The sequence below is a fragment of the Ziziphus jujuba genome, chromosome 11 (assembly GCF_031755915.1).
Source record: "Ziziphus jujuba cultivar Dongzao chromosome 11, ASM3175591v1".
Classification (NCBI taxonomy): Eukaryota; Viridiplantae; Streptophyta; class Magnoliopsida; order Rosales; family Rhamnaceae; genus Ziziphus; species Ziziphus jujuba.
The window spans coordinates 10,067,935-10,094,346 of record NC_083389.1 but is presented as its reverse complement, the minus strand read 5'-3'; the positions used below and the strand labels follow the sequence as shown (position 1 = coordinate 10,094,346).

General features: G+C 31.5%; 5 protein-coding genes and 1 pseudogene across 5 annotated transcripts; 1 reads left to right on the top strand and 5 right to left on the bottom strand.

Annotated features, from left to right (window-relative positions):
- The first annotated feature begins 375 nt into the window (after positions 1-375).
- Positions 376-1,954, top strand: LOC107434401 (uncharacterized). Its single transcript, XM_016045868.4, has 2 exons — positions 376-745; positions 932-1,954. The coding sequence occupies exons 1-2, from the start codon at positions 517-519 to the stop codon at positions 1,171-1,173; spliced, it is 471 nt and encodes a 156-aa protein (XP_015901354.1). The 5' UTR covers positions 376-516; the 3' UTR covers positions 1,174-1,954.
- A 5,700-nt stretch (positions 1,955-7,654) lies between these two features.
- LOC125419662 (dirigent protein 21-like) lies at positions 7,655-8,383 on the bottom strand. The gene has a single exon (XM_048466037.2). The coding sequence runs from the start codon at positions 8,328-8,330 to the stop codon at positions 7,737-7,739; it is 594 nt and encodes a 197-aa protein (XP_048321994.2). The 5' UTR covers positions 8,331-8,383; the 3' UTR covers positions 7,655-7,736.
- Positions 8,384-11,625: 3,242 nt separating this feature from the next.
- Positions 11,626-12,485, bottom strand: LOC107434393 (dirigent protein 19-like; annotated as a pseudogene).
- A 6,403-nt stretch (positions 12,486-18,888) lies between these two features.
- LOC107434400 (dirigent protein 22-like) lies at positions 18,889-19,888 on the bottom strand. The gene has a single exon (XM_016045867.4). The coding sequence runs from the start codon at positions 19,812-19,814 to the stop codon at positions 19,233-19,235; it is 582 nt and encodes a 193-aa protein (XP_015901353.3). The 5' UTR covers positions 19,815-19,888; the 3' UTR covers positions 18,889-19,232.
- Positions 19,889-22,822: 2,934 nt separating this feature from the next.
- LOC107434399 (dirigent protein 22-like) lies at positions 22,823-23,704 on the bottom strand. The gene has a single exon (XM_016045866.4). It carries the CDS (start codon positions 23,616-23,618, stop codon positions 23,037-23,039), a length of 582 nt encoding a protein of 193 aa, XP_015901352.1. The 5' UTR covers positions 23,619-23,704; the 3' UTR covers positions 22,823-23,036.
- Positions 23,705-24,981: 1,277 nt separating this feature from the next.
- LOC107434391 (dirigent protein 2-like) lies at positions 24,982-25,739 on the bottom strand. The gene has a single exon (XM_016045858.4). It carries the CDS (start codon positions 25,690-25,692, stop codon positions 25,093-25,095), a length of 600 nt encoding a protein of 199 aa, XP_015901344.3. The 5' UTR covers positions 25,693-25,739; the 3' UTR covers positions 24,982-25,092.
- Between the last annotated feature and the right edge of the window lie 673 nt (positions 25,740-26,412).

The following is a 26,412-nucleotide window of genomic DNA, read 5'->3' as shown; positions in this document are numbered from 1 at the left end:
TAAGCAAATAAAGAAGTCGTCGTGGTCGTCATTTTAAAAAATAATTAATTCTCATGTTCACTAACATAAAAAAAAATAAAGAAAAGATAATTTCTTAGCTTATTGAAATTAGAAACATTTTTTTATTTATTATTTTTTTACTTGATTAATTACTTGAGATCGATATTTGATAAAACAGTTAATTATTTGTTAGTATAGCATATATCATTTTGTTAGTATAACGTATATATCATTATTATCGATAATGGTTCCAATGAAAAATTGCCTCGTGGACTAGTGCGTGCCAGATCATCATCATCATCGATGTGGGAAAAATCTCTGCGCCTATTTCTCTCTATATATAAAGGGACAACAATCACAACATTCACTAACACCAAACAAATACTACTACTTGTTCAATTTCGCATACTCAATTTCTCTTCCATAACCAGTTCTTTCTCTATTTTTTTTTTTTATTTCATATAATTTCTTTTTCATTGTTTTTCTTTCTCTTGCCGTACTGATTCTGGATCAATAATGGCCGAACCACCCGATGAGAATGACAATGAGAATGGGTGGAGGCAGTTGGTGTTAAACAATCGCTATGGTTTACGATACAATCCTACGCCTGAAATTCTGGTAACGCAAATATTACGCAGAAGGGTTCAAGGACACCTCCATCGAATTCCCTCCAATGTTCTCTGTTACTTCCGAGAGTGCTCTAAATTCGACTTCTTTCAACTCCCTGAATATTACCGACGGAGGGGTAAGTAATCTAAGATTTTAATTGAATAATATATGATTCTTGCCTTTATTACTATTATTATTATTTTTCTAATAATTTGATAAAGTAAATCTTTATATTCTAAATCTTGATTATCTGTTAAAAATAAAAGTAATTTAATTAAGATTTTTGATTTTGATGATATATATATATATATATTGGCTGCAGCCAGCTTATACTTTTGCCGTAGAATGGCGCCGGCAGCGGAGGCAGCCGGTGGAGTGGAGGTTACTCCGGCGGGTTGGACGAGAAGTGAGGGGCCCATTGCATTTAACATCAACGATGGAGAGGGAAGGTACGCCACGTATCAGAAGATGAATTCGAGAGTTATTGTCACCGAATACCGATTGTTACCTCAAGAACCAAACAACGAAATCGCTCTCTACAGGATTGTAGCCCGAGAGTTCTGAATTATTCGAATTTTTTCTTTTCTAGCTAGCCTCTGTTCTTCCACATTTTGCTTTTTTACGTTGTTTTTTTTTTTTTTTTCATTTCCGGTGCAAAACCTAGCCTAGATTTTTCAGTTTCAAAACTATAGAACCCAGAAAAAATACCCCCAAATCATGTTCTTCAAAATCCAGGAAAATTTTTTTTCCTAAAATGGTTCTTTCTTCGGAAATTGGTGAACCCACATAAATCAGATTAAGCAGTCTTTATTTCTTAATACTCATCGGTCGGAGTTTGTCTTGTAATTTTTCTGATGAGTGGTTTCTCCGATGAGTAGTGTGCGATTTATGACTTATAGATTTGATTGATCTGAATGTCGTCAAAGGGGCTCTGCCAGTACGACGCCGTATAATTGGGGTTTTGATTCTTGAAAGCATTCTTTTTCGGCCCGAGAAATGTCTTCGACCCGATGAGTCTTCGGGTCTCGCAAAAAGAGTCCGATTAGTACCAGAGGGCCAGCCAGAGGAAAGGAATATGTTCCACTGATACGACGCCGTATAGTTCGGTTTTTATTTTTGGAAGCACTCCTCCTGTCCTCCTTGACCTGGTGGTTCCCACAGTACTGCAAAATGAAAAATGGGGGTGCGATTAGTTAATTCAGTTGCTGGCTGTTTGACGCACGGAGAGGATAGAATGGGGCACCTTTTGTAATAATACTGTTCTCTAAGCCCTCTTTAGTTCCCTCCCTGGGTATTGGCCCTTTTTGTACACTTTATCTGTGTTTTCTATAATAAAATGACTTGTTTTGTTTTTTTTTTTTTTGGGTATTCGCATAGCTCCTTATTTTGCTGATTTCGGTAAATCTTAAGATTTTACGGGTACTGTCAAGAGTAGAAAACTAATACCATTTACTAGTACTTAAACAAGCAATAGTCATCATACAAAAGGGACTGCCAATTAACTAATTAAACATGTCGATTTTTAGCCCAAGCTTTTTTCTTTTTTTCTTTTTTTGCATTGAGTTTCTTTTCTTGAGAAACTTCTTGTGTTTTCAATGGGCAACTTCTAGTAGTTCAGTCAGAGATTGTAAAATCTGGGGGAATTCGTTTGCTAGCTGTTGGAAGAAAAAGAAATAAAATGGCAAGTCAACATATGTAGCATGTCAGCAGGTTGTTAGTTTTGTAAACTTGTAATCACGTGAAGGCTGGTTTTTTTTAGTTGCATTGCTTCCTATCCAGCTGGTTAGAGAGAAGCTGGTTTCTAGAAGGGTGTTTGGTGGTGTGCTTCATATTTTCAGTTCTGTGCTTTTGTACAACCGTTCTTCGACAAATCAATGTGTAAAAACAGTGGTATTCTTTAAAAGAAAAAAAAAATAAAAAAATTGAAGGTTCACTCTTAGATTCCAAAGGTTTTTGTATCTTCTTTATTTTGCGATTTCTTTGTAAGTAAATGGGGATTTTGGTTGGAAAGCTGGAATATTGAGGGACTTGAAGGACATCGATCATAGAGTTTTGTTCTAACCACTCTTCTGGGGTCTGGCTTTTGTTTCAGTGGAAAACAAGTTTGTTACCACTTTTTTTTTTTTTTTTTTCTTGCTTCCTTGTTATAAACATTGTAATTTAACAAAATGAAAATTCAAACTTAAGAGGTCGGATAGATTTGGAATTTCGGTTTAAGATTGCAAATTAAGAACGTTATTATTATTATTATTATTATTATAAAATTTCTTAGCTTATTATATTTTAATCGTTGTAACTAACACAACCGAATTAACGAAATCACATTTATTAGTGTTTCCAATGAAAAAGTGCCGCGTGGACTAGTCGTTGATCGTTATTTATTCTCTCTCTCTCTCTCTACATGTATAAAGGAACAATCACACTATTCACTAACAAACAATCAAACAAATAATACTCCTCCTACTTGTTCCATTCGCATACTTTAATTTCTCTACCTGCAACACGTTGTTTCCGGAATTTTCTTTTTTTTTTTTTTTTTTTTTTGTTTACTTGATTTTCTGTGCCGTACTGGGGTTCTGGATCGATGGATGAGAACGATGGAACACCGTCACCACCACCACCAACATCATCGGAGTCGGAGAATGGGAATGGCGGCGATAACGATGGATGGAGTCAATTGGTGTCAAACAATCGCCGTGGGATGATATTCGATGCTACGCCTGAATTGCTGATAATGGAAATACTACGTAGAAGGGTTCAAGGAAGCCTACATCGGGTTTCTTTCTCTGTTCTCTGTTACTTCCGAGAGTGCCACTCTCAGAACTTCTTTGAACTCCCTGAATACTACCGACGGAGGGGTAAGTAAATTAATCTAGATCGTTAATTAATTAAATCTCTAATTTATATTTGAAATCTTGATTGTCTTTTGAAAAGTGAAAAGAGTAATTAGATTAAAATTTTGATTTTTGATGAATATAATTTTGCAGCAAACTTATACTTTTGCCGTAGAATACGTGTGGCGACGGCGCCGGCTGCAGGTGGCGAGGAGGTTACTCCGGCGGGTTGGAGGATAACGGAGGGGCCCACTGCATTTGACAACAATTATGGACACGGAAGGTACGCCACGTACCAGAGGATAAGTTCCAGAGTTATTGTCTCCGAGTACCGATTCTTTCCTCAACCACCAAACGGCGAAATCGCGCTCTACAGGATTCTGGCCCGAGAGTTCTGAATTACCTCTGCTCTTCTTCTTCTTCTTCTGCATTTCATTTTTACTTTCTTATTTTTTTCTTTTTTTTTCCCTTTTCTTGAGCATGCGATTACTTTTAATTTTTCATTTCCAATGCAAAACCTTGCCTAGATTTTTTCAATTTCATACAAAGCCCCAGAAAATGCCCATTCTTGTTAAACCTTCAAACCGGCTCAGAAAAAAAAATAAATAAATAAATATATAAACCCATTCTTGGTTCTCTCTTGGAAAATTGGTGAAGCTACCTAATTCAGTTTAAGCTAGCGCAGTCTTCATTTGTTAATTTTCTCATTCGTCTGGTGTTTGTCCTATAATTTCCGATGAGTACTGTGAGATTTGTTTGTGACGCATTGCTTTGGTTTTGATTAATCTGAGTATCGTCCAAGAGGGCAGGTCTTCCAGTACGACGCCGTATGATCAGGTTTTGATTTTTGAAGCACCTCTTCTTTTTCTTCTTTTTATTTTTTTTCCCGGAAAATGTCTTCGACCTGGTGGTGAGGGGTATTGCAGATATACTGATCCGATTTGTACCAGAGGCAGGGCAAATGAATGTCATCTTCCATAGGTACGACGCCGTACACAATTGGGCTTTTTGGATTTTCTGGTAGCACTCTTTCTTTTTTGGGGATAATGTTTTCGGCCGGTGGGTCCCACAGTTAGTTAATTCAGTTTGTGATGCGATTTATTTTTTTTTTTTTGTAACAAGACTGCTTTATAAGCAAGCACCTTTTAGTTCCCTCGCCGCCAGCTATTACTATTGGCTCTTTTTGTATTGTTTTTGGTCAGAGTTTTCTATTAAAAAATTGTTTATTATAGTTTATTTTATTTGTATTGTATAGTTCTTTATTTTAACTTCTTCTTTTTTTTTTTTCTTTTCTTTTTTTCCTTAAGGTTATACCTTTTTAAATTCTAGAAAAAAAGAATGTTATTGCTACTCAAAAGAAGGCCAATTAAACATGTCTCATTAATTTCTATGTTAAGTCCAAGTATTAATTTTGAGGTCAGTTTCTTTTCTTGAGAAACTGTAATTTTCCGTAGTAGCAAGTGTCAAAAAGAGGAAGAAAAATGGTTGATAAAAGAGAGAAAGATTCGTGTGGAGGTTTGAAAGAGAGTATTAGCCATGGTGGCACTAGCAAAGAGGGCCTTGAAGGGACAACAGAATTCATGAAGAGTAGCCATACTAGCAATTCCTTTAATTAGGAGGGGTTGTATGGTAAATCATTAATTAAATTAAAACCCATTATCCTTCGCTCTATTCCTTCCGGTTGAAAACAAGCGTTTGTACTGCTTTCCTCTATTTTTTTTTTTTTTAACAATTTATATATTTTTTGTTTCAAAACTTTCTATATTAATTAGCAGCGCTAGAGGTATGCAATTGGTTTAGCTGTCACAACTTACTAATTTCGGCAAAAGCTTTTAGACTTTTTCGTATTTTATAATTTCTCCTACCCGTGCCTTTTATTTTGTGTTGGCAAAATTTTTTCCATTGTTTTATTAAAATTTTTCACTAAAATTTCTCACTCATAATCGATTACCCATGCTTTTTATAAAATTTTTGGTGATTTTCCAGTAATGTTTTGTTGTTAGAATGTGAAAAAATGGGGGAAAATTTTCAATCGGGTCTGCCGACTCGTCAACTAGAGAAACGGGTCAAAAACGACCCAATTAGAGCTTAAATTCCGTTTCATTTGGCCCACGTTAAAGCCCAGACCATGTATAAGAAGGCTGTGATTCAACCTAAACTCAAGGCCTAAGAGCAAACCCGGCTCGTTAGATATTTGGCCCAAATGATTTGGGGGCACCATATGTTGTGTAGAGAGAGAGGTTCCACGTATCGCACGATGGCAAAACCACATGTTGTACAGTAATAGGATCACATGTAGCACAGTAGGTTTGTAATAAATAGGTTTGAATTATTTGTTTTTAATAGATTTTAATGCGTATTGATGGAGACTTTTGAATTTCAAACATTTGAGTCATTTTTTAGGCTTGATGGATTTTGACAAAATAAGTTTTTTTTTTATTTTTTTTATTTTTTTTTTATTTTTTGTGTGTGTGAAACAACGTGATTTACATGCTTCTTGAGCATTCTTTGAATAGATAAAAATATTAAGGTATTAGCTTGCATTGTGTGTGTAGTAAAGCTAAGGTATTGAAAGTTCGAAGTGAAAAAATTTTGGTGGTGGAAAGTTTAAGATCTAAAGCATCCATTGTATTTTGAAAGACAAACGTTACAAAATCATTTGAACCAATGGAGTAAAATTCGTCTTAAGGATCACAGGCATCAGACAAACTATTCAACACCAAACATACAGGTTGTGAAATTATTTTCTTAATTTATAGAAACAATGGAGGCATTTTCTTTGGGACGTACACCAATTTACGCAAGATCAATTCTTTCGTTACTGTCTTGCAATACGGATACCTTCTTCAAAAACCAGAGGATGAAGTGGCTCTCTACCAGATTTTAGCCCAGGAGGCCTAACCGACTCACCAATGATCAACATCACAATCATCGGCTAGCTGCTTTCTTGTTCCTCTGCTACCTTCTTAGTTTCGCCAGCTAGCTTAATTTCTTTTCCTTTCTTTAGATTGCGTTTTTTTTCTTTAAGCAATTCTCCTTCAGTTTCCATTTCGATCCCCCTATGGTCTGTTTCATTACCCTGCAATTACCTAAAAGCCCATAAAAAATAAAATACCAGCCTACCCCATTCTTTGATTTTTACAAGGTTCAATATTGTTCTTGTTTCTTCAAAAACCCAGAAAAATAAAATACCACATTTCTTGGTTCTTTATTGTTCACATTAAGCTAGCCATGTTTGTTACTGATCAATTGGTGTTTTGTCTTTATAATTTCTTTGCCTTTTTTTTTCTTTTTTCTCTCTGGATCGGATACATAGTTTGTTAATAATTTTCTTTTCTCCGACGAGAGTGCGATTTTTGTTGAAGCATTGATTCATTCACAGTATCCGACCAACACTATGGTTTTGAAAGCCCAATCTCTCTTCGTTTGTTCTTTTCCTGGGAATGGAAATGTACACTTCATTGTCACAGACCTTACGAGTCCCCCGATAGGGTATTGCGTTTTGCCAAAATAGTCCAATCCGACTAGGTAATGTCTGGTTTTGAAGCACTCTTTTTTTTTTTTTATTTTCCCTAATATTTTACCACTTTTAAAGTTACAAGTCAAATATTCATAAAAAAAAAATTAAAAAAAAATTATTAGTCAACAAGCAATAATCATAGAAAGAGGATTGGCAATTAAATGAGTCCATTAATGTCCATTTTAAGTCCAAGTGTGTTCTGGGGATTATACACCCAAAAAAAATAAATGTGTTCTGAGGATTGGGTTTGTTTTATTGAGAAAATGTGATTATATAAAAAAGGGATCAAAATTTTTATTTGAAAAAAATTGTGGTAGCTAGTTCTATATAAGAAAGGGAAATTTTTGTGTTTTTGCAAATAGAAATGATTTTTATTTTGGTAAAGGCAATGGAACAAAAGGAACAAAAGAAAAAAAAAATTATTTGAAAAATTGTGATAGAATAACAAAAGAAAATTTTAATTTTTGCAAATAGAAATGATTTAAATATAAGATTTTAGACAAAGACTAAAAGGGATTCCATGTGCCACTTATAAAAAAAGAGACACAATAGAATATAACGACGGCAAATCAATTAAATTCCCACAAGCAAACCCAATACATAATTAATCCATAAATTATAAACTTAAACCATGTAAATTTCAGGGAAAAAAAAAAAAAAACATTTATGAACGAAAGTGAAACCGTGAAAAGTCAAATGGTACTAGTAGATACGCCAAACAAGAAGTATACTCTATAAATAAAAACAGAGAATTAAACAAAACTCACCAATAATTAATGGTAGACATAGACGTTGTACTCCACAATAGCATCACTAGAATTGGTGTCGAATTTATAAGTCTTGGCCAGAGCATAGCCCCTAGCAAATCTGAAAACCCCACTACCTCCAACGATCGGCAACTCTCTCACGCTCGAATTCACAGAGTTGCGTCCCAAGATGCTAAGCGTGCTACCATTATATTTTCCTTCAAAGAAAACATAGTTGAGAACCATTAACAAGCTAAGCTCAGATTTTGATGCCGAGGCATATATTCCTTGTGCTCTTCCTACAATTTTGGAGTTCAAGTCTGGACCTAGTGTCAAAGGGTCGTCTATCACCGCCACATCACCAAAAGGCAACGAAAATTTGCTCGTCAAGTTTGCGCCGGCAACTCTGACGGTTGTCTGATTAGGGCCGTCAATGATGTCGTGGAAGTAGAAGTGAAGGTGGGTTAGAATCAGTGGTCTGTTTCCGAAATTTTCAGGGGATAAAGTTGTTGCGAAGACGGTGTCGTTTTGGGCGGTGGAAGGGGTTGAGAAGTAAAAGAAGAAGAAAATGGTTGAGAAAATGAAGATGCTTGGGACTATGTTTGGAAGACTATTGGCCATGATAAGGAAAAGACAGCGTTATAGCTTAGGAGGAGTAATAGCTTAGCGATGGCTTTAGAATGATTCTACTTCATGCTAGCCAGTCTGCCAGTGTTTATATAATGGAACCAATTCACTTGATCAAAATAATAATAATAATAATAATAATAATAAAATGGAGCCAATTTTTTATTCGTATTTGACCTTATAGCTTTGCAATATTGTCGACAGGCTAACCATTTTTTTTTTTTTTTTGGGGTGAAATTTTAAAAGTTGTGACAGTATTCTCAATTTTTTATTTTTATTTTTAATTTCTTAATAGGCAAGTTGCGAAGTAAGACAGAGAAGAATGGAGATTCGAGCAGCCTAGCAACGCTGTACGGTCTAGTTTTTGTTTGCATTCGATCAAAAACTTTTATTAAAGGAAATTTTGTTTGTCAAACTTTAGTTATACAATTAGATATTGATCTGATAAAAAAAAAAAAAAAAAATTGGCACAACAATAATGTGATATGTCACTCTTAAAAATAATATTAAACAAATAAAATTTTCTTACATTTATAATAATATTTTTAATCTTTCTTTGTTTTATCGGGATTTCATTAGGCACATATTACATATCAAAACTCTCAACAACCCACCCCGTCGCCTTTGAACTTGTCAACCTTCATTCTTCATCACCAACTATTTAACAATATTGGGGGATGGATAATCAAGGAAATGAAAACCATATGCAGAGAGATATAGTATTGGTATTTTATTTAATTCGATGAATATTCTTATTAATTATATATATATTATTTAACAAAAATAAATAAATAAATGTCCAATAATGCAAATAGTCAACAGGGTTAAAACTTATATTGACTACCTTTGATAACCACTCGATTCTCATATAAAAAAATAATTTTCAATCCATTGTTTGAATCCAACTGTCATAAAGGATGCATCTTAATTTAATAAAGTAAAATAAATCTTATTTAAGATTAAAACTAAACCAAAATCATTTTTAAATTTAAAACTCAAAGTAAAATCGAAAATCATAGGTTTGTTGTGTCCATTTATGCTTTGCCTTTGTATAGGAAATCAATGTGGTGCTGGATGGTAAGGTGATAAGCTGTAAGTGATTTTTCAAACTTTTAAAAAAATATATAAACAAAATGAAAGTCCATATTCCATGAGTTTAAATTTTTAGGATCAGTAATAATTCAACTTAGTATCAGAACCATAAAAACTTTAAAATTCAACAACTACACGTATAACAATTTAGTATCAAAATTAGAGATTCTAATTTCAAAGTTCAACAACTGCACCGGAAAATAAAAAAATAAAAACACATGTAAGAATCTAGAAAGAAGCCAAAATAGTAGATAAAAGTTATTATAATTTTAAGTCAAGTTTAAATTGTTGTAGTTTAAAATAAAATCAATTTGAGTTAGTTATGTTTTAGATTAATTTTATTTGTTTGAGTACAAAAAAATTTTTATGTCAAGCTTAAATTGTTATAGTTTAAAATAAAATCAGTTTGAGTTAGTTATGTATTAGATTATTTTTATTTGTTAGAGTACAAATAAAAAATTGAGTAAGGATGCAAGTATATATATATATATATATTTTTTTTTTATCTACTAATGTCAACAAACTAAATTAATTGCATTCTTATGCCTAGGCCCATTTATTAGGCAAGAGTTATTATAATTTTAAGTCAAGTTTAAAGGACCAGAAGGAAGCCAAAATAGAAGCAGGCCTATTTATTAGGCAAGAGTTATTAAAATTTTAAGTCAAATTTAAATTATTTTATTTTAAACTACAATAATTTGAGTTAGTTATGTTTTAGATTAATTTTATTTGTTTGAGTACAAATAAAAAAATTGAATAATGACTTGTGCGAGTAATTTTTTTTTTATCAACTAATGTCAATAAATTAAATTAAAATACTTGTAAAAATCTAGAAAGAAGCCAAAATAAAAGCGGACCTATTTATTAGGCAAGAGTTATTATAATTTTAAGTCAAGTTTAAATTGGTGTAGTTTAAAATAAAATCAATTTGAGTTAGTTATGTTTTAGATCAATTTTATTTGTTTGAGTACCCAAAAAAAAAAAAAATTGAGTAAGAATTTGTGCAAGTAATATTTTGTATCAACTAATGTTAACAAACTAAATTAATTGTATTATTATACCAACATGATAAAATAAAATATAATCTAAAGGACAATATGAAAGATTTTATAGTTGGAATAAAATAATAAACATATAATAGTTTCTCAAGTCAAGATTTAATTAACAAAAAAGGTAAAAGAATTTCTCCTGGTTTAACTTTTTTATAAATAACATACATTCCCATATTATCACACATATATGCGCGTATATATATATATATATATATCATTACATTTTAATTTTGTTTAAGCTACTGCCTATTTGGCTTAACGGGGACTGTACAGTGAGATTGTGGTTTACAACACTAAAATATCCCTATCTTCCTCTCTCTTTAATTTGCATGTTTACACAGTCATTCTTCCTTTATTTTATATTAGCATCCCACAATATAATACTTTAAATTTTATTTATTTATTTATTTTGAAAATTGAATACTCTGATTCTTGATTTAAAAAAATAATAATAAATAAATACTCTAATTCATAAAGTAGTTTTGGTCGCCAGGCAACATTAATATGCTCTACTTTGATTTTTGTCCTTTTCCCTCACATCTCTTTATATAATTCCAAAACTTGCTTCTACTTTTTTGGATGAGGTTCGGAAGAGTAATATTGATTGGCCATGGTGATCTGGTTGGGGTTTCAAATAGAGTGCACTAATAGAGAGTTTTGAAGGGAAAAGAAGAGAAGTTAAGCGATGATTTTGTAAATGGCTTTATAGTTTACATGAATTAATGGATGCAATGGAAAATAACGTTTATAGAAGTGTATGGACTAGCTACATCAAAACCTTAATGTAAGCAAAGCATGACATCCAAAATTCATCAACCAAAATATTTGCAGTCTTAACTAATCTAGGAAAATTTTTAAAAAATAAAAATAAATTATTATATATGTAAGCCCCGGAATTCTATGCACGATTTTTACCAAAGAATAGGGGAATCCATGCCATGCAGCACTTTTGAGTTTTTTTTTTTTTTTTTTTTAACTGTCAAATACTATAATTCCACGTAGAAAACCCACTCATTTATTGTACTAGTCTCTGCAATAAATCTGCAAAGTCGGAAAACTTTACAAAAAAGAAAGAGTGAAAGAGCTTCCCTGTGTTCTTCCTCAGAGTTTGGAGCTCGGCTCTGGAGTTTGGACCTACTCAAACTAAGAGCCTACTCAAATATAAAAATAGAATGCCTTCAAATATAAGATTTCAGACAAAGACTAAAAGGGACTCTAATCATGGCATACAACAACAATTTTCAAAACAGAGACACGATGGAACATGACTGCAACAGAACAATTAAAATCCCACACGCAAAACCAACACATAATTAATCCATAAAATTCTAATTGGCAATTTACAGATCCCAAATATCCTAATTAAAGAAAACTCTATGAAAGAAACAGTGAAAAATCAAAGAGTCTTATACTCTAAATGGTAAAAAAACAGAGAAAAGCAGAGCAAACTCATTAATAATTAATGGTAGACATAGACGTTGTACTCCACAATAGCATCACCAGAATTATTGTCGATTTTGTGAGTCTTGGCCTGAGCATAGCCGCTAGCAAATCTGAAAACCCCACTGCCTCCGACCACCGGCAACTCTCTCACGCTCGAAAACACAGAGTTGCGTCCCAAGACGCTAAGCGTGCTACCATTATATTTTCCTTCAAAGAAAACATAGTTGAGAGCCATTAAAAAGCTAAGCTCAGATTGTGATGCTGAGACATATATTCCTTGAGCTCTTCCTACAAGTTTGGAGCTCAATTCCGGTCCTAGTGTTATCGCCGTAAACGATGTCGTGGAAGTAGAAGCGAAGGTGGGTTAGATTCTCTGGTTTGAGTCCGAAGTTTTCAGGGGACAAAGTTGTTGCGAAAACGTTGTCGTTCTGTGCAGTGGAAGGGGTTGAGAAGTAGAAAATGATTGTGAAAATGAATATGATTGGGACGAGGTTTGAAAGAGTCTTGGCCATTTTAGGGAATAGAAGGGGCGTTATAAGCTTTGAGGGAGTGAAAATAATTAGTTTAGCGATGGCTTTAGAATAATCTTACTTTGTGCTGGGCTAGTTAGTGCTTATATAATGGAGCCGAATGCAAGTGACCTCATAGCTATTCAACATAGTGTTAATAGGCTAACCAATTGTTTTATGCCACATGATCACCATGTGAATTTCAGGAGTTGCTACATAAAGTATTTTTAATTATTTCTTTTTATTTTTTGATTCTCAATAGTCAAGTTGTGAAGTACAGCAAGGAGAAGAAAAAAGACTGGAGCAGCTTAGCAAAGTCGTAGCTTTTGTACTGCAATCGATCAAAAACTTCAATAAAAGAAAACTTGTTGGTCAAATTTTAGTTATGCAATTAGATTAATCTGTTAAAAAAATATTGGCACATCAATAATGTTATGTCACTCTTGATTTTTTTTTGGAGGAATAATGATAACACTCAAATAAAAGTGACTAAACAAATTAAATTTTTTCTACGTTTATAATAATTTTTAAATCTTTCTATCTTTGTCGGGATTTAAATAACCACATGTTATATATCAAAAGATTCAAACCTCTCAACAACCCAACCCATCTCCTAGTCCTATGAACTTGTCAACCATCACATTGCTACGGCTTCCATTTTTTATTTTTTATTTTTTTAACACTTATGATCGCCACAGCTTTCTTCATCCCAAAGTATTTAAATCAATATAGAAGATAATGTTACAGGACGATTTAGCGCTGGTATTTTTCTTTCCAATGAAGGGCCAGACCCAGACTATATATATATATATATTACTTAGCAAACTTAAATAAAGGTGTACAATAATGCAAATAATCAAACAATGTTAAAATTTGAATTCATTTAAACCCTTATTCAAAATCATTGTGAAGTTTAAAAGTCAAAGTAAGATGGAAAATCAGAGATTTGTTGGGTCTATGTACTTATGTCAGTAGGTGATTAATTACTCTGGTTGTAAAGGTGATGATAAGCTGTAGTGACCTTGTACTAGAGCCACTGGTTAGGCGAGAGTTTATTATAATTTTTAAGTTAAAGTTTAAATTGTTGCGGAGAGTTTATAATTGTAGTAATTTAAAATAAATCAATCAATTTGAGTTAATTATGCTTCAGATTGATTTAATATGTTTGACAAATAAAAAAATTGAGTAGGAATTTATTCAAGTAAATCTTTTTTCTTTAGTCCACGAATGTCAAAAAACAAAATTGTACTTATACCCACATGATAAAATAAAATATAGTTTAAAGGACAGTATATAAGATTTTATAGTTTAGAATAAAGTGATAAAAATATAATTATTTCTCAGGTCAATATGTAATTTTAAAAAAAGTCAAGATTTAATTATCTAAAGAGGTAAAAAAAAAATTTCTCCTCGTTTAAAACTTTTTTTTTTTTTTTCATGTCACATACATTACTAGATTATTATGTATAAATATATAAACATATATATATATATATCATTGTATTTTAAAATTGTATAACCAACTTTCCATTCGGCTTAATATATATATATATATATATCATTGTATTTTAAAATTGTATAACCAACTTTCCATTCGGCTTAATGGGGACTGGAGCGCACGGTGAAAATTGTTACAGGTGATTTTTCACACTTAATGGGAAAGGCCTATATCTATTTAATGCTCAATGAACATCTGAAAATGCAGTTATAATTATTGGACAAGAGCCTATGATTGAGGAGAAAATCTTGGGTACCACCGTGGTACCATATCAATTATACCACTTCCATTAGTTTTTTGCCACATGTTAAGACTATTTGACATTTGTTTTTCTATTTAGCTTGTCATTTAAAATTTTCTAAACTCATCATTTTTTATTTTTTTGAAAAAGTAAAATAATTATATATATATATATATATTTTTTTTTTTTTCCAATAGCTCTTTTTTCTTTCGCAGCGACACCATATGTGCAGTTTCACAAGTAACTCCGACCGTAGTCGGAAAAAATAATAGCAAACATGTTAGCCAGATTTCACATGTATAAACCTCCCACGGAGAAACCAAAGTGTGGCTCTCCCATTTGCTTCTCCATTTTCTTAAGCTTTTGGGTTTTTTTTTTTTTTTTTTTTTTGTTTTGTTTTAGATATGTTTTTCAATCTATAGGTGGTGAATGAAATATGAGAGCAGATTTGGGATACTGACGCTTTGTTATGACTGTACTTCGCCATTTTTTCTAAACTCTGAAGGGTTTTTTTTTTTTTGTGTTATTATTATTATTATTTTATCTGCAAAGGTGAATGAAAAATGTTGCTTCAGGTTTGAGATCTATAAAGGATAAATTTTATTTTATTACTTTTGTAAAATTATCAATTAAACTTGAAATTAGACAAATGGAATATTGGATATGATGCTCGTTCGGGTTTTTCCTTTTACCGGTAAAAAATTTCATCAAACTTTCTAGGAAAAAAAAAAAAAAATCCTTCATCAGACTTAGATGAAGACTTTTTGTGTTTGGATCTGGCCATCTATCAGTAGATGAAGAACCTCTAAAATAACTAACTTGAAAATACTTATTTGATGCATTTTGTGATCTGCTTCATAATATAGAGTAGGTTTAGTAGTGTATCTAGTATAATATTCAAGCTCTAGCACTTAACGATTGAGAAACCATGGAGGAAAGCCAGATCTGGAATATGAAAGACCGTTTGCAAAAAGTACGAGTAATTTTTTTAAAATTTTTTAAAACTTTACTTTTTTCTTTATTAAAAAAATAGTGATTTGGGTATTTTTTTAATAACAAAATAAATGAAGAAATAGGTGTCAAAAATTTTAATACGTGGCAATAAACTAATGAAAGTGGCATAATCTGATATGGTACCACGGTGTTACGCAAGATTTTCTCATGCCAACAAGTTTTCTTTTATTGAGAGAACCCAAGCCCAACTGACGGAGCACACTGACATTTGGTCTGAGATTCTCAGGTCGGATGCTTGCCACGTGTCAAGATCCTGTTAACTAGCATCTTACATTTTTTTATTATTTTTTTATCAGGTTGATGATTTTTTATAATATTGATGATGATTTTTTAAAAAATCGTCATTAATACTATAAAAAACCATCACTAATATTATGATACTCATACAAACAATTCTCACCATAAAATTTTTGTATATATATATATATATTATTAATATTGGAGCTAAGAATATGCTCTAGCAGCGACTGTGCAATTCGGTTTAAATCATTATATTGAACTCAGATTGTTCATAAATCATTTATATACTTTCGCTTTTATTCCCAATTTTCCACGACATCTTTGCTACTTGAATTGACTCGTTACGGAGCCCTTTTATCATTTTTATTTTTATTTTTAGACAAATAAACCCTTTTGAATAGATCGAGGAATTTGCCTAAGAAGATGGGTATTGTTGTCGAAGGACTACAAATAATGGAAAAACTATTTCATGCAACAGCGTCTTAGAGTTTCCTCCACACTGAATTTTTCGCATGCTTTCCAGAATGAATCATTTGCAAAAGACTAGGAATTAATCGTATGGATTTGATAGAGACCCAACTCAAATAAAGAAAATTGGAAAATATTTAATCCAGAACCCAAAAAATATATGCATGCATTATGAGGGAGAGGATGAGAGAAACATGTGTACAGGCAATTAAAATTAACTTCACCATTAAAATGAAAGATTTTAAAGCCTAAGAAAAGAAGTGCTCAACTTATTGTCCGTAATCAGGTCTATATTATTATCGATAAGACTACCAACCATTACAGTAATTGAAAAAAAAAAAAAAAACATCTACGGGGCAAAAGTTGAAAAAAAATTAAAAATTTCATGGGGTTATTGAGAAAAGATGAAACCAATGGTGTGGCAGAGAAACCAGAGTGCCATGATATATATATATATATATATGTACACACACACACACACACAAAGATGACCACACTACAAAGCGAAAAACGTAAGAAAAGGAACAACCAGAGCCCCTGGTTAATATAGCTAAAGACTAGGCAATCACAAGCATAGAAAGGAGATTTGAAGTTGAAAATGTTGAATTCTAGAGCTCTCTTATGATGAATTAATATGTTATACACTGTTAAAGAAAAAGTATAAATAATACGAGAATACCTTTAATAATTGAAATTTTTGACTAAAATAGTAACCAACTTCATATCAAAACTAAAATCACATATAATACTAAAAAAAGTTAACAAAAACTGAATTTATATATAAAAGAAAATATTAAAAAAATAAAATAATGTGATAATTTACCTTCAAACAATTTTTGAAAAGAATAGTTTCAACTTATTTATGTAGTTATATAAACATATATAATAATATAAGTTAAAGTGCGCTCTTGGTACTTCATCAAGACCCAAAAAATAAAAAAGAAATTTCCTTAAAAAGTAGCGTTAATGCTTAATAATGGCGTAATGTCTTTTGCCTCTAAAGAAAGAGACGTGATTACTTCATGCTTAACAATTATATGACTCTGTGTGACCACTTCACCTCGGAAGAAACAAAAATTCACAAAATAATAATAATAAAAAATGGAACCAAAGGAAAGTCACAAGGAAATAACTTTCAACTAATTATAAAGTAATTCACAAAAAAAAAAGGAAAAAAAATTACTAATTACAAAGTAAAAAAAATGTTGAAAACGTTTAGGCCCCCGAATAATAAAAAAAAAAAAAATATATATATATATATATATAGTTCTAGACAAAGATTAGGGGATTCCTACACACACAGCACTTATGAGTCCATTTTTCCGTAATCCTTGAATTAATATCAAAGCCCATTAGCATTTCTTAAATCTAGTTGAAGGGATGAATATGTTATATATAAATCTTGAAAGTGGATGGCATATGAATCTGAAAATATTTTGAACTGTTTGGAATGGAAACTTCTTCTATCCTTTTCGTCACATGTAATTCCCAAACTGCTTTCTTCTTCGCAATTGGGCGTTTCCAAAACTGAAAATTTCCAATCAACCTTGTTTATCGTTCTAGTTGATTAAGATTTCCACCCCACAATCAAGTTTAAGCCGAACCCCGAAGACCCATTTATTACACAAATCCTCTAAATGAGAGCCATAAAGAAATAGCAAGTAAAAGGAGAGTGGAATAATTGCACTTTGGTAGTATTCAACTTTTAAAAGTCTGCAATTACCAAAATAAAAATAAAAATAAAAAATTTTTTAAAAGTCTGAAATTTAGATTACTAACTTTTTTATTCAACAATTTAAGTTTTAAATTTTTTAATTTATTATAATTTTGATTTTATTTGACTTTTACAAGATTTAAAGGTCATTTCATTCTAACTTATATTAAATTATATTAGTTTTCAACTAGAAAATACTAAACTGATTAAAAGTTTGCATTTTAATACTTTTTACTATTTAAAAAAAAAAATTGGTACAAGTCATCTAACTAAATCAAATTTTAAATTAATAGATACTAAAAATATAGATTTTTTAGAAATAATTTAAAAAATTTACAACTAAGTCAAAAAATTTAAAGCTTAAAAGCAAAACCTTTAAAGTTGAGGGTATCATATAAAATTAAGCTGAAAAATAGTGACAGAAAACAAGTTTCAATGCATATAAATTAATCTTCACCATTAAACTAAGAATACTGAAATTATTATTACACACATGAGCGGTTCGGTCTGTCCACATACGGTAATATACAATATTTTAACTTTTTATTCTAGGTCCTAATAAAAGGTTCACTTAATATATTATTTTATGAAGAAAAAAAGTTACTAAAAGCAAAAATAATATGTAATAACATTTATTATTAATAATTTCATTGGATTGTTGAGTAAAGCACTCAGCAGAACCATAATATATAGAAGATGACAAAGCCAAAAACGTAAAAAAGGAATAGCCATTGAAATTGAAGATGGTAGAGGATAGGGCTAGTTGGATTTAACAAATTAAATAAAAGCAAGTGCATGAATAAAGGTTCAGAATGCCAGAGCTCTTTCTCATCATGAATTAATATGTTATAGTTTTATAAGAATAAGATATAATTTAAAGTACTCTCTTGGTAATTCCATTAAAACCAAAAATATGGTGCGTAATTGGAGTGTGTGTGTCAAGTTACGTACAATTCCTATAATATATCTATATATTACATATAATGGGTAACTTATCTTATAAATTATATATAATAAGAATACACACACTACAGCAGCAATGAATACATATATATTTATTAAAAACTAGTATTAATACTTAATTAATAATGGCGCAATCGCCCTTGCCTATATACAAAGCAACTTGATTACTTTATGCCAATAAAATTATGCGACTCTATATGTGAGCACAAAAGAAAAGAATATCACAAAGAAACAAAAAGGACAAGAAAAACTAACTAATTAAACACATGTTGAAACGTTTAGGTCGCTCAAAAAACTCTATATGGTTCTAGACAAAGATTAGGATCACACCACCACTTTTGGAACCATTTTTGTCGTCCCTTAAATTAATAGCAAAACACAATATCATTTCTTAGATCTGTTTTGTCCGTACAAGACTTTATGGTAAATAGGCATAAAAACAGAGAGAGAAACATTATAACAATACCAACAATGGTAACAGTAATCACACACAGAGAAATTGTCAAATTATAAATTTAGCAATTTACAGATCCAAAGGATTATCTTTAAACCTGTAAATCCCAGGAAAAAAAGAAAAAAAAAAAAAAGGTCATAAAAATAAGAGTGGCAAAGCAAAGATACTCTTAGATACTCTGCTTGGAAGCAGAGCAAACAAACTTTGATCAATAATGGAGGACATAAACATTATATTCCACAACTGCATCCCCAGATTTGAGATCAACTTCATGAGTCCTGGCCTGAGCATAGCCTCTGGCAAACCTGAAAAGCCCACTTCCTCCGACGATGGGCATCTCCCTCATTCCCGAAAACACAGCATTGTGGCCCAATATGCTAAGAGTGCTTCCATTATATTTCCCTTCCAAGAAAACGTAGTTCAGAACCATTAGAAAACCCAACTCAGATTGGGATGCCGAAGCATATATACCTTGAGCTCTACCCACAAGCTTGGAGATTTGCTCCGGACCCGTGGTCAACGGGTCGTCCATCATAAACACAGAACCGAAAAGCGACCTGGAAGTGTTTGTCGTATTCGCCTCCGCGACTCTGATGGCTGTGGGATTTCTTCCGCTGACGATGTCGTGGAAGTAGAAGTGGAGGTGGCTCAGCTTCTCTTTCTTCAGACCCAGCTTTTGTGGGGATAAGGTTCTTGAGAAGCTGTGGTGGTTTTTTGCAACGGCGACGGTTGTGAAGAAGAGAAGTGTTAAAAAGACCGAGATAAGGCTCGGAAAAGTACTCTTGGCCATGGATTGCTGAAGGAAGGAAGAAAAGAATAGGGATTGCTTTGGGGTTGGAGTTTGTGCCTTAGTAGGTACATGTGTATTTATTGTGTGACTTCAATGTTTATTTTATGCCTCCCTATTTTTTACTTTTAGCTAATAATAATTGAGTAGAACAAACAAACTCAATAGTGGAGGCAATTTGTGTAAATTAAGAATGACAAAAATAGGTTGGACAAGCAAAGCTGTGTCGTAAAAGCATTAGTTTGAATAATGTGATAAGAAATGTTAATTCTGCATAGAAATTTGTCACCTTTGAGTTAGCAATTATAGCATTATTTTTATGTTTCTTCTAAACATAATGTATTATACTTGTAGCATTTTTATTTTTATTTTGGGTTATTGCACCATGGTATTTCAACTTTCAAAATTTTACAATTTAGACTTTTAAACTTTTTGACTTAGTAGTTTTAGTCTCCAATTTTTCAATTTATTGTAATTTTGGTTTTATTTGAATTTTGACTATAAGATCCAACTGTTGTCTATATTAAATTATATAAATTTTCCAACTAAAGGTATTGGTGCCAAAAACCCTTCTTTATATTAGTGAGCAAGTCGATTATACTAGTTTAGGCTATAAGACAAACACTATGCACATTGATTCAAAATAATTTTCTTCTTAGATGTTATGAGCAGCAGGTAGAAATGGAAAAAAAAAAATTATATATATATATAGATATAGAGTTTTGCTTCTAAAAATGTATTCTATTTAGCTAGAATGAGTATTCTATTTAACTAGAATATACTTCATTATATGTTTGGAATTAATCATGCATTCCAACTTGTTTCCTTAGTGTTCTTTTTCCCCAAGAAGAAAGAAACAGAGTATAACTAAACTAAAAATGACATATAATACAGAAATCTAGAAATATTCAATTTGTTCATATTTTGGTAGGAAGGATGCTTGAGTGCCTCTACGAGGGTACTATATATGATTTAATAAGATCACTAATGGGTATTGAAGTAGGTGGTGATTAAAAAAACAAAAAGAACAAAAGTGTGGAAATGTGTGCAGAAGAAACCAAGAAATCTACCCACATAGACAAATATAATATATATATTTTAACGAAAAATAGACATATATATATATATATATGTATGTATAGTGTCTATGGGACTTACTGGAATACCATACAGAAAGCAAGAGCCAGAAAGTCGAGTGGATGACCCCACCAGAATATCAAGGTCTAACGGCCGCCAAGATCCTCCATCTATCAAATTCAGTTTGTATTATTATTATTTTGGATAAATTATATTTTGATACTTTCAATTTTTAAGATTTATAATTTAAGTTTTAAAATTTTCAACTTAGCAATTTAAGTCTTTTAAGCTTTTTAATTTGTTATAATTTGGTTTCATTTAACTTTTGATTATAGAATTTAACTATCATCTTATACGGTTCACATTAAACTATATTAATTTTCAAACTAGAAAATATTAAAATTATTTTTAAACTTTTGCACTTTAATATGTTATATTATTTAAGAAAAATAAGTTGATAGAGATCACCTAATTAATTAAATTGCATTAGATGTCAAACTAAAAAATATTGAAAATGAAAATGAAAGCTTTGTAGTCCAAAGTTTAAAAAACCTAAATTGTTGAGTAAAATTAAGAACCTAAATTACAAAATCCTCAAATTCAATGGTATCCGAATTCAATTAACCATTTTTTTTTCTCTCCTTTTTAAGATGATTTCATTTCAGATCTACACAATAATCACAAAACAAAACAGAGAAAAGGAGGAAAAAGAAAACATGTTATTTTGCACCCATTAGACCTTATTTCTTTCTTTCTTCATTATAATAATTATTAAACTGAATAAATTATTGAAAGAAACAAAATAAAAATGAAGGAATGTATTTTTGTTCGTTAAACAAAATAAAAATAAATTAGACAACGACATGGTTACTCTGTATATTCCTATAAAATTATAGCAATTGACATGGTTTTATCCCACTTTACCAATATTAAAAGAAAATTTGTTACAATTTGGATTTTCCGATTAGAGATTTGCATTTTAAGTACCCAGAAAAACCAATAAAGTATAAAAAAAAAAAAGGGTTAATTTATATAAAGTATAATCTCTTTTACTTTAGTATAATAATATTAAACTCAATAAATTACTGAAAGAGGAAAAATAAATAGAGGCATAATTTCTTTTTCCTACCTCTTCCTGCAACACACAATGGCACTGTTTCTACGGGTATGCTATGAAATTATACGGCTCTTTTAAACAACATTTAGGAGATTAATTCCATGGCATACAGAATTTGTCAGTTTCTATCAATCCGTAAATCAAAACACGTCAACATTTCTTTGTTCAATACGAATTTATATTTATATAAAATTTTCTCTTTGAGGTATATAGCCCATATATAAAACCGAGACAAATGCATAAAGTAAAGTGTAGCGACAAAAACAACCATCATCCTCCAAAATATAAAATTGACAAAATTTTATTAAATGAAAGAGTAAACCCTGTTGCTAGCGACTTCAGGGTTCGAGGCTTTAAGAGTGCTAAATTGGCCGTGAGTTGGGAGCTCTCTCTTGGGCATCAAGCATTGCTGAGAAGCATGGGGTTTTGATGCTGAAGAGGAAGTTTAATTATCATTCTGGTTGGTCCATCTCGTGGGGTAGCAAGGGAAAGTATACTTAGTGCTGACTTGGCCACTAAATCTGCCTTTTACGGACAATAATTTTATGTTTTGTTTTGATCATGCTGCTGAGGTTTTACCTCCAGCCTTGTTTTGTTGTTGACGGGAGGGTGCTCTGTTCCCCTCCCTTTTGTATAACTAATTTGGGTCCTCTTTTGTGTTTTAATGCAGAAGTATTTACCCAAAAATAAATAAATAAATAAATAAGCAAATCCTGTGATGAATCTGAGAAAAAATTTATGAAATAAAAAAGTGAAAAAAAAAATAGCTGAAGCCAGTGTTATAACAATAGGCATAAAACAGAGAGATAAACATATGGGCATAAAACAGAGACAGAAACATACATTATAAAATACCAACGATGGTAATAATAATCCCACAGAACATTGTCCTCAAATGATAAATTTAGCAATTTACAGATTCAAAGTTTTATCTTCAAGCCTGTAAATCCCAAAAAAAGAAAAAGAAAAATCATAAATATAAAAGTGGAAAAGCAAAGGGTACTCTACATGGAAGCAGAGCAAACTTCATATCAATAATGGAGAACATAAACATTATACTCCACAACGGCATCCCCAGATTTGAGATCAAATTCATGAGTCCTTGCTTCAGCATAGCCTCTGGAAAACCTGAAAATCCCACTTCCTCCGACGATCGGCATCTCCCTCACGCCGGAAAATATAGCATTGTGGCCCAATATGCTAAGAGTGCTTCCATTATATTTCCCTTCCAAGAAAACGTAGTTCAGAACCATCAAAAACCCAGCTTCAGATTGCGATGCCGAAGCATATATACCTTGAGCTCTTCCCACAAGCTTGGAGCTTAGCTCCGGACCCATGGTCAATGGATCGTCCATCACAAATACGGCACCGAACAGCGACTTGGAAGTGTTTGTCATCTTTGCCTGGGCGACTCTGATGGCTGTGGGATTTCTTCCGCTGACGATGTCTTGGAAGTAGAAGTGGAGGTGGCTCAGCTTCTGCTTCTTCAGACCCAGTTTTTGTGGGCATAAGGTTCTTGAAAAGCTTTGGTCGTTTGCAGATGTGGAAAAGAAGAAAAATGTTGATAAAGTTAACAAGACAAAGATGAGGATTGGAAGAGTCTTGTTGGCCATGGCGGATTAAAAGTTTGGAGGAGGGAAAGAATAGCGATTTGCTTTAGAATTGTTGGAGTTTGTGCCTGCTTTGTAGGTATTTTGTTTAATTTATAGCGTGACCGAAGGTTCAAATAGTGGAGGCAATATGTGAAAATTAAGAATGACAAAGATGAGTTGGACAAGCAAGCAAATTCTTATACACAACATCAAAGCCTCTTGTCTGCATAGTTAATTTAATTAATTAAAACAAGACTTAAAAAGCATTATGAATAATGTGAATTAGAAAATATCAATTCTAGATGCAAATTTGTCACCGTTTATAATTTGGGAATTATATATCAATTCTATTAAAGGTTTTATACCGTTATGCTGTTGCTATTTTTCATTATATAATCGGCCAATATTGCATTAACAAGTTGTTACACACAAACCCATAAATATGCCGAAGTTAATTTTGGTTTTTTTTTGCATATTAGCGAGGAGAAAAAGCGACATAATTCACATTGATTCAACATAATTTTCTAAATAATGTTGCTGCTTAAACGCTAATAGACGTAGAAGGAAACAAAATTTTTAACGAGGAAACGTAGCATCTATATATTTATATGTATTGATTAGGTACTTTTCCTTATTAAAAAAAAATTAGTCTATTTAGCTAGAATATTAATCGTCATATGTAAGGAATAAATCATGGACTACATTTCTATCAAAAAAATCATGGACTACATTTTATTTAAGAAAGAAACATTATATATATAACTTAACTAAATTGACATATATAAAATATCGAAATCCATATATATCTCTATGTCACAAGGTTTAACAACCGTCCTAATTCCCAATCAATTAAATTCATCCCTATTTGTATTTATTTATTTATTTATTTTTAAGATGATTTGATTCCAGATCATAAACAGAATAACAACAAACCGATAAAGGTACAAAAATGAGTCGGGAAAAAAAAAAAAAAAGTACGTATCAACTAATTGTGTTAAATGTTCGATCGATAAAATAATAAATCTTGACTTGTATCATCTCACTTGGTAAACGAACGCTTGTAGCACCATTGAATAATACAATATGCAATATTTTAGACAACAATTGAGGTATTCGTGGCACACATAATAGAGTATTAATAGTTGATATATCAAAATGAGTCTCATACCTGCTGATGATGGCCATAAGTGTGATAAATATCATTTTTCTACGTAATTTTGTAGTTTCAATCAGTCCGCGAACATAAAACACATCATCATATATATATATATATATATATTTCTTTGACCAGTATCCAAATTTATTTTATCCTTGTGGTCAAAGAGATAATATATTATCCCCAAAATATAAAACTCACAGTTATTATTGGTGAAAGAGTAAGTGATGTTTGTGATTAATCCCGTAATGAATTAGAGAAAATTTTCATAAAAGAAATAGTGAAAAAAGCAAATCGGTTTATATATAATACAGAAACAGAGAGCAAATAATTCATAAATCAATAATGGAAGGCATAGACACTATGCTCCAAAACAGCATCTCCAGTTTTGGGGTCAACTTTATGAATCCGAGCCTGAGCATATCCCCTAGCAAACCTAAAAATCCCGGTACCTCCGACAATCGGAAACTCCCTCACCTTCGAAACCGTTGAAAAAACAGCATTCCGACCCAAGATGCCAAGCGTGCTTCCATTATATTCTCCTTTAATGAAAACGTAGTTGAAAACCAACAACAACCCAATCTCATTCTGTGATGCTAAGGCGTATAGTCCTTGAGCTCTTCCTACCAGTTTGGAGCTCGGCTCTGGACCTTCCGTCAATGGGTCGTCCATCACCACCACCGTACGAAAACCCGTTGACGAAGTGTTTGTTGTCTTTGCCTCGGCCACTTTGATGGCTGTGGGATTTTTGCCGCTAAGGGTGTCATGTAAGTAGAAATGAAGGTGGGTCAGCTTCTGTTTGTTGAGCCCAAGTTTTTGTGGGGATAAGGTTTTTGAGAACCTGTCATGAGTTTTTGCAGTGGATAGGGTTGTGAAGAAGAAAAGAGTTGATGAGGCTAACAAGATTGGGAGGAGGCTTGAAAGAGTGTTGTTGGCCATGATAGAAAGTTTCAAGTTTGGAGGAAAAGAATAGCTATGGATGTCTTTTTTTTTTTTTTTTGAGCTAATAATTGAGTAGTTAGAGTTTCAATTAAGCGGAATCAAGCTATAAAAAAAAACCTGATTAGAATGTTTTTTTATTTTTATTTTTTTTTTAATATATTATTATTATTTTATTTCGTTCAATTATTGAAAGAAACAATAAAAATACAGAGTAATCTGTATTTTCCTATACAAGACAATGGCATTCTTACTTTGTCCATTCCTATAAAATTAAGCGATGATGTTATCATTTTAGTAATATATATTTAATTTTATTTATTTTTAAAAAAACTCACTTATATTATATTAACCTTCATAACAAAAATTATATAATATTTTTTTCAACTAATAAAATAATATGTATTTTGAATTAATAATATTGATATCATATAATCTACCAATATAACTACTAAAAGTATATGTGTCATTATATGGTTGATTTATATTAATAATATTTATCTTTTTAAAAATTCATTAATTTATTTTTAAATTATATTAATATGTTAACTAATTAAATAGTGACAAATATATTTTTAGTAAATAAATTGATAAATTAAATGGTGTCTGTAGCATTTATTTAATATAATATGCACCATTGTAAAAAAAAAATAAAAAATAAAAAAAATTATAAATAAGGTGTCACATAGCACTTAATATATCATGCAATATTGTAGACAA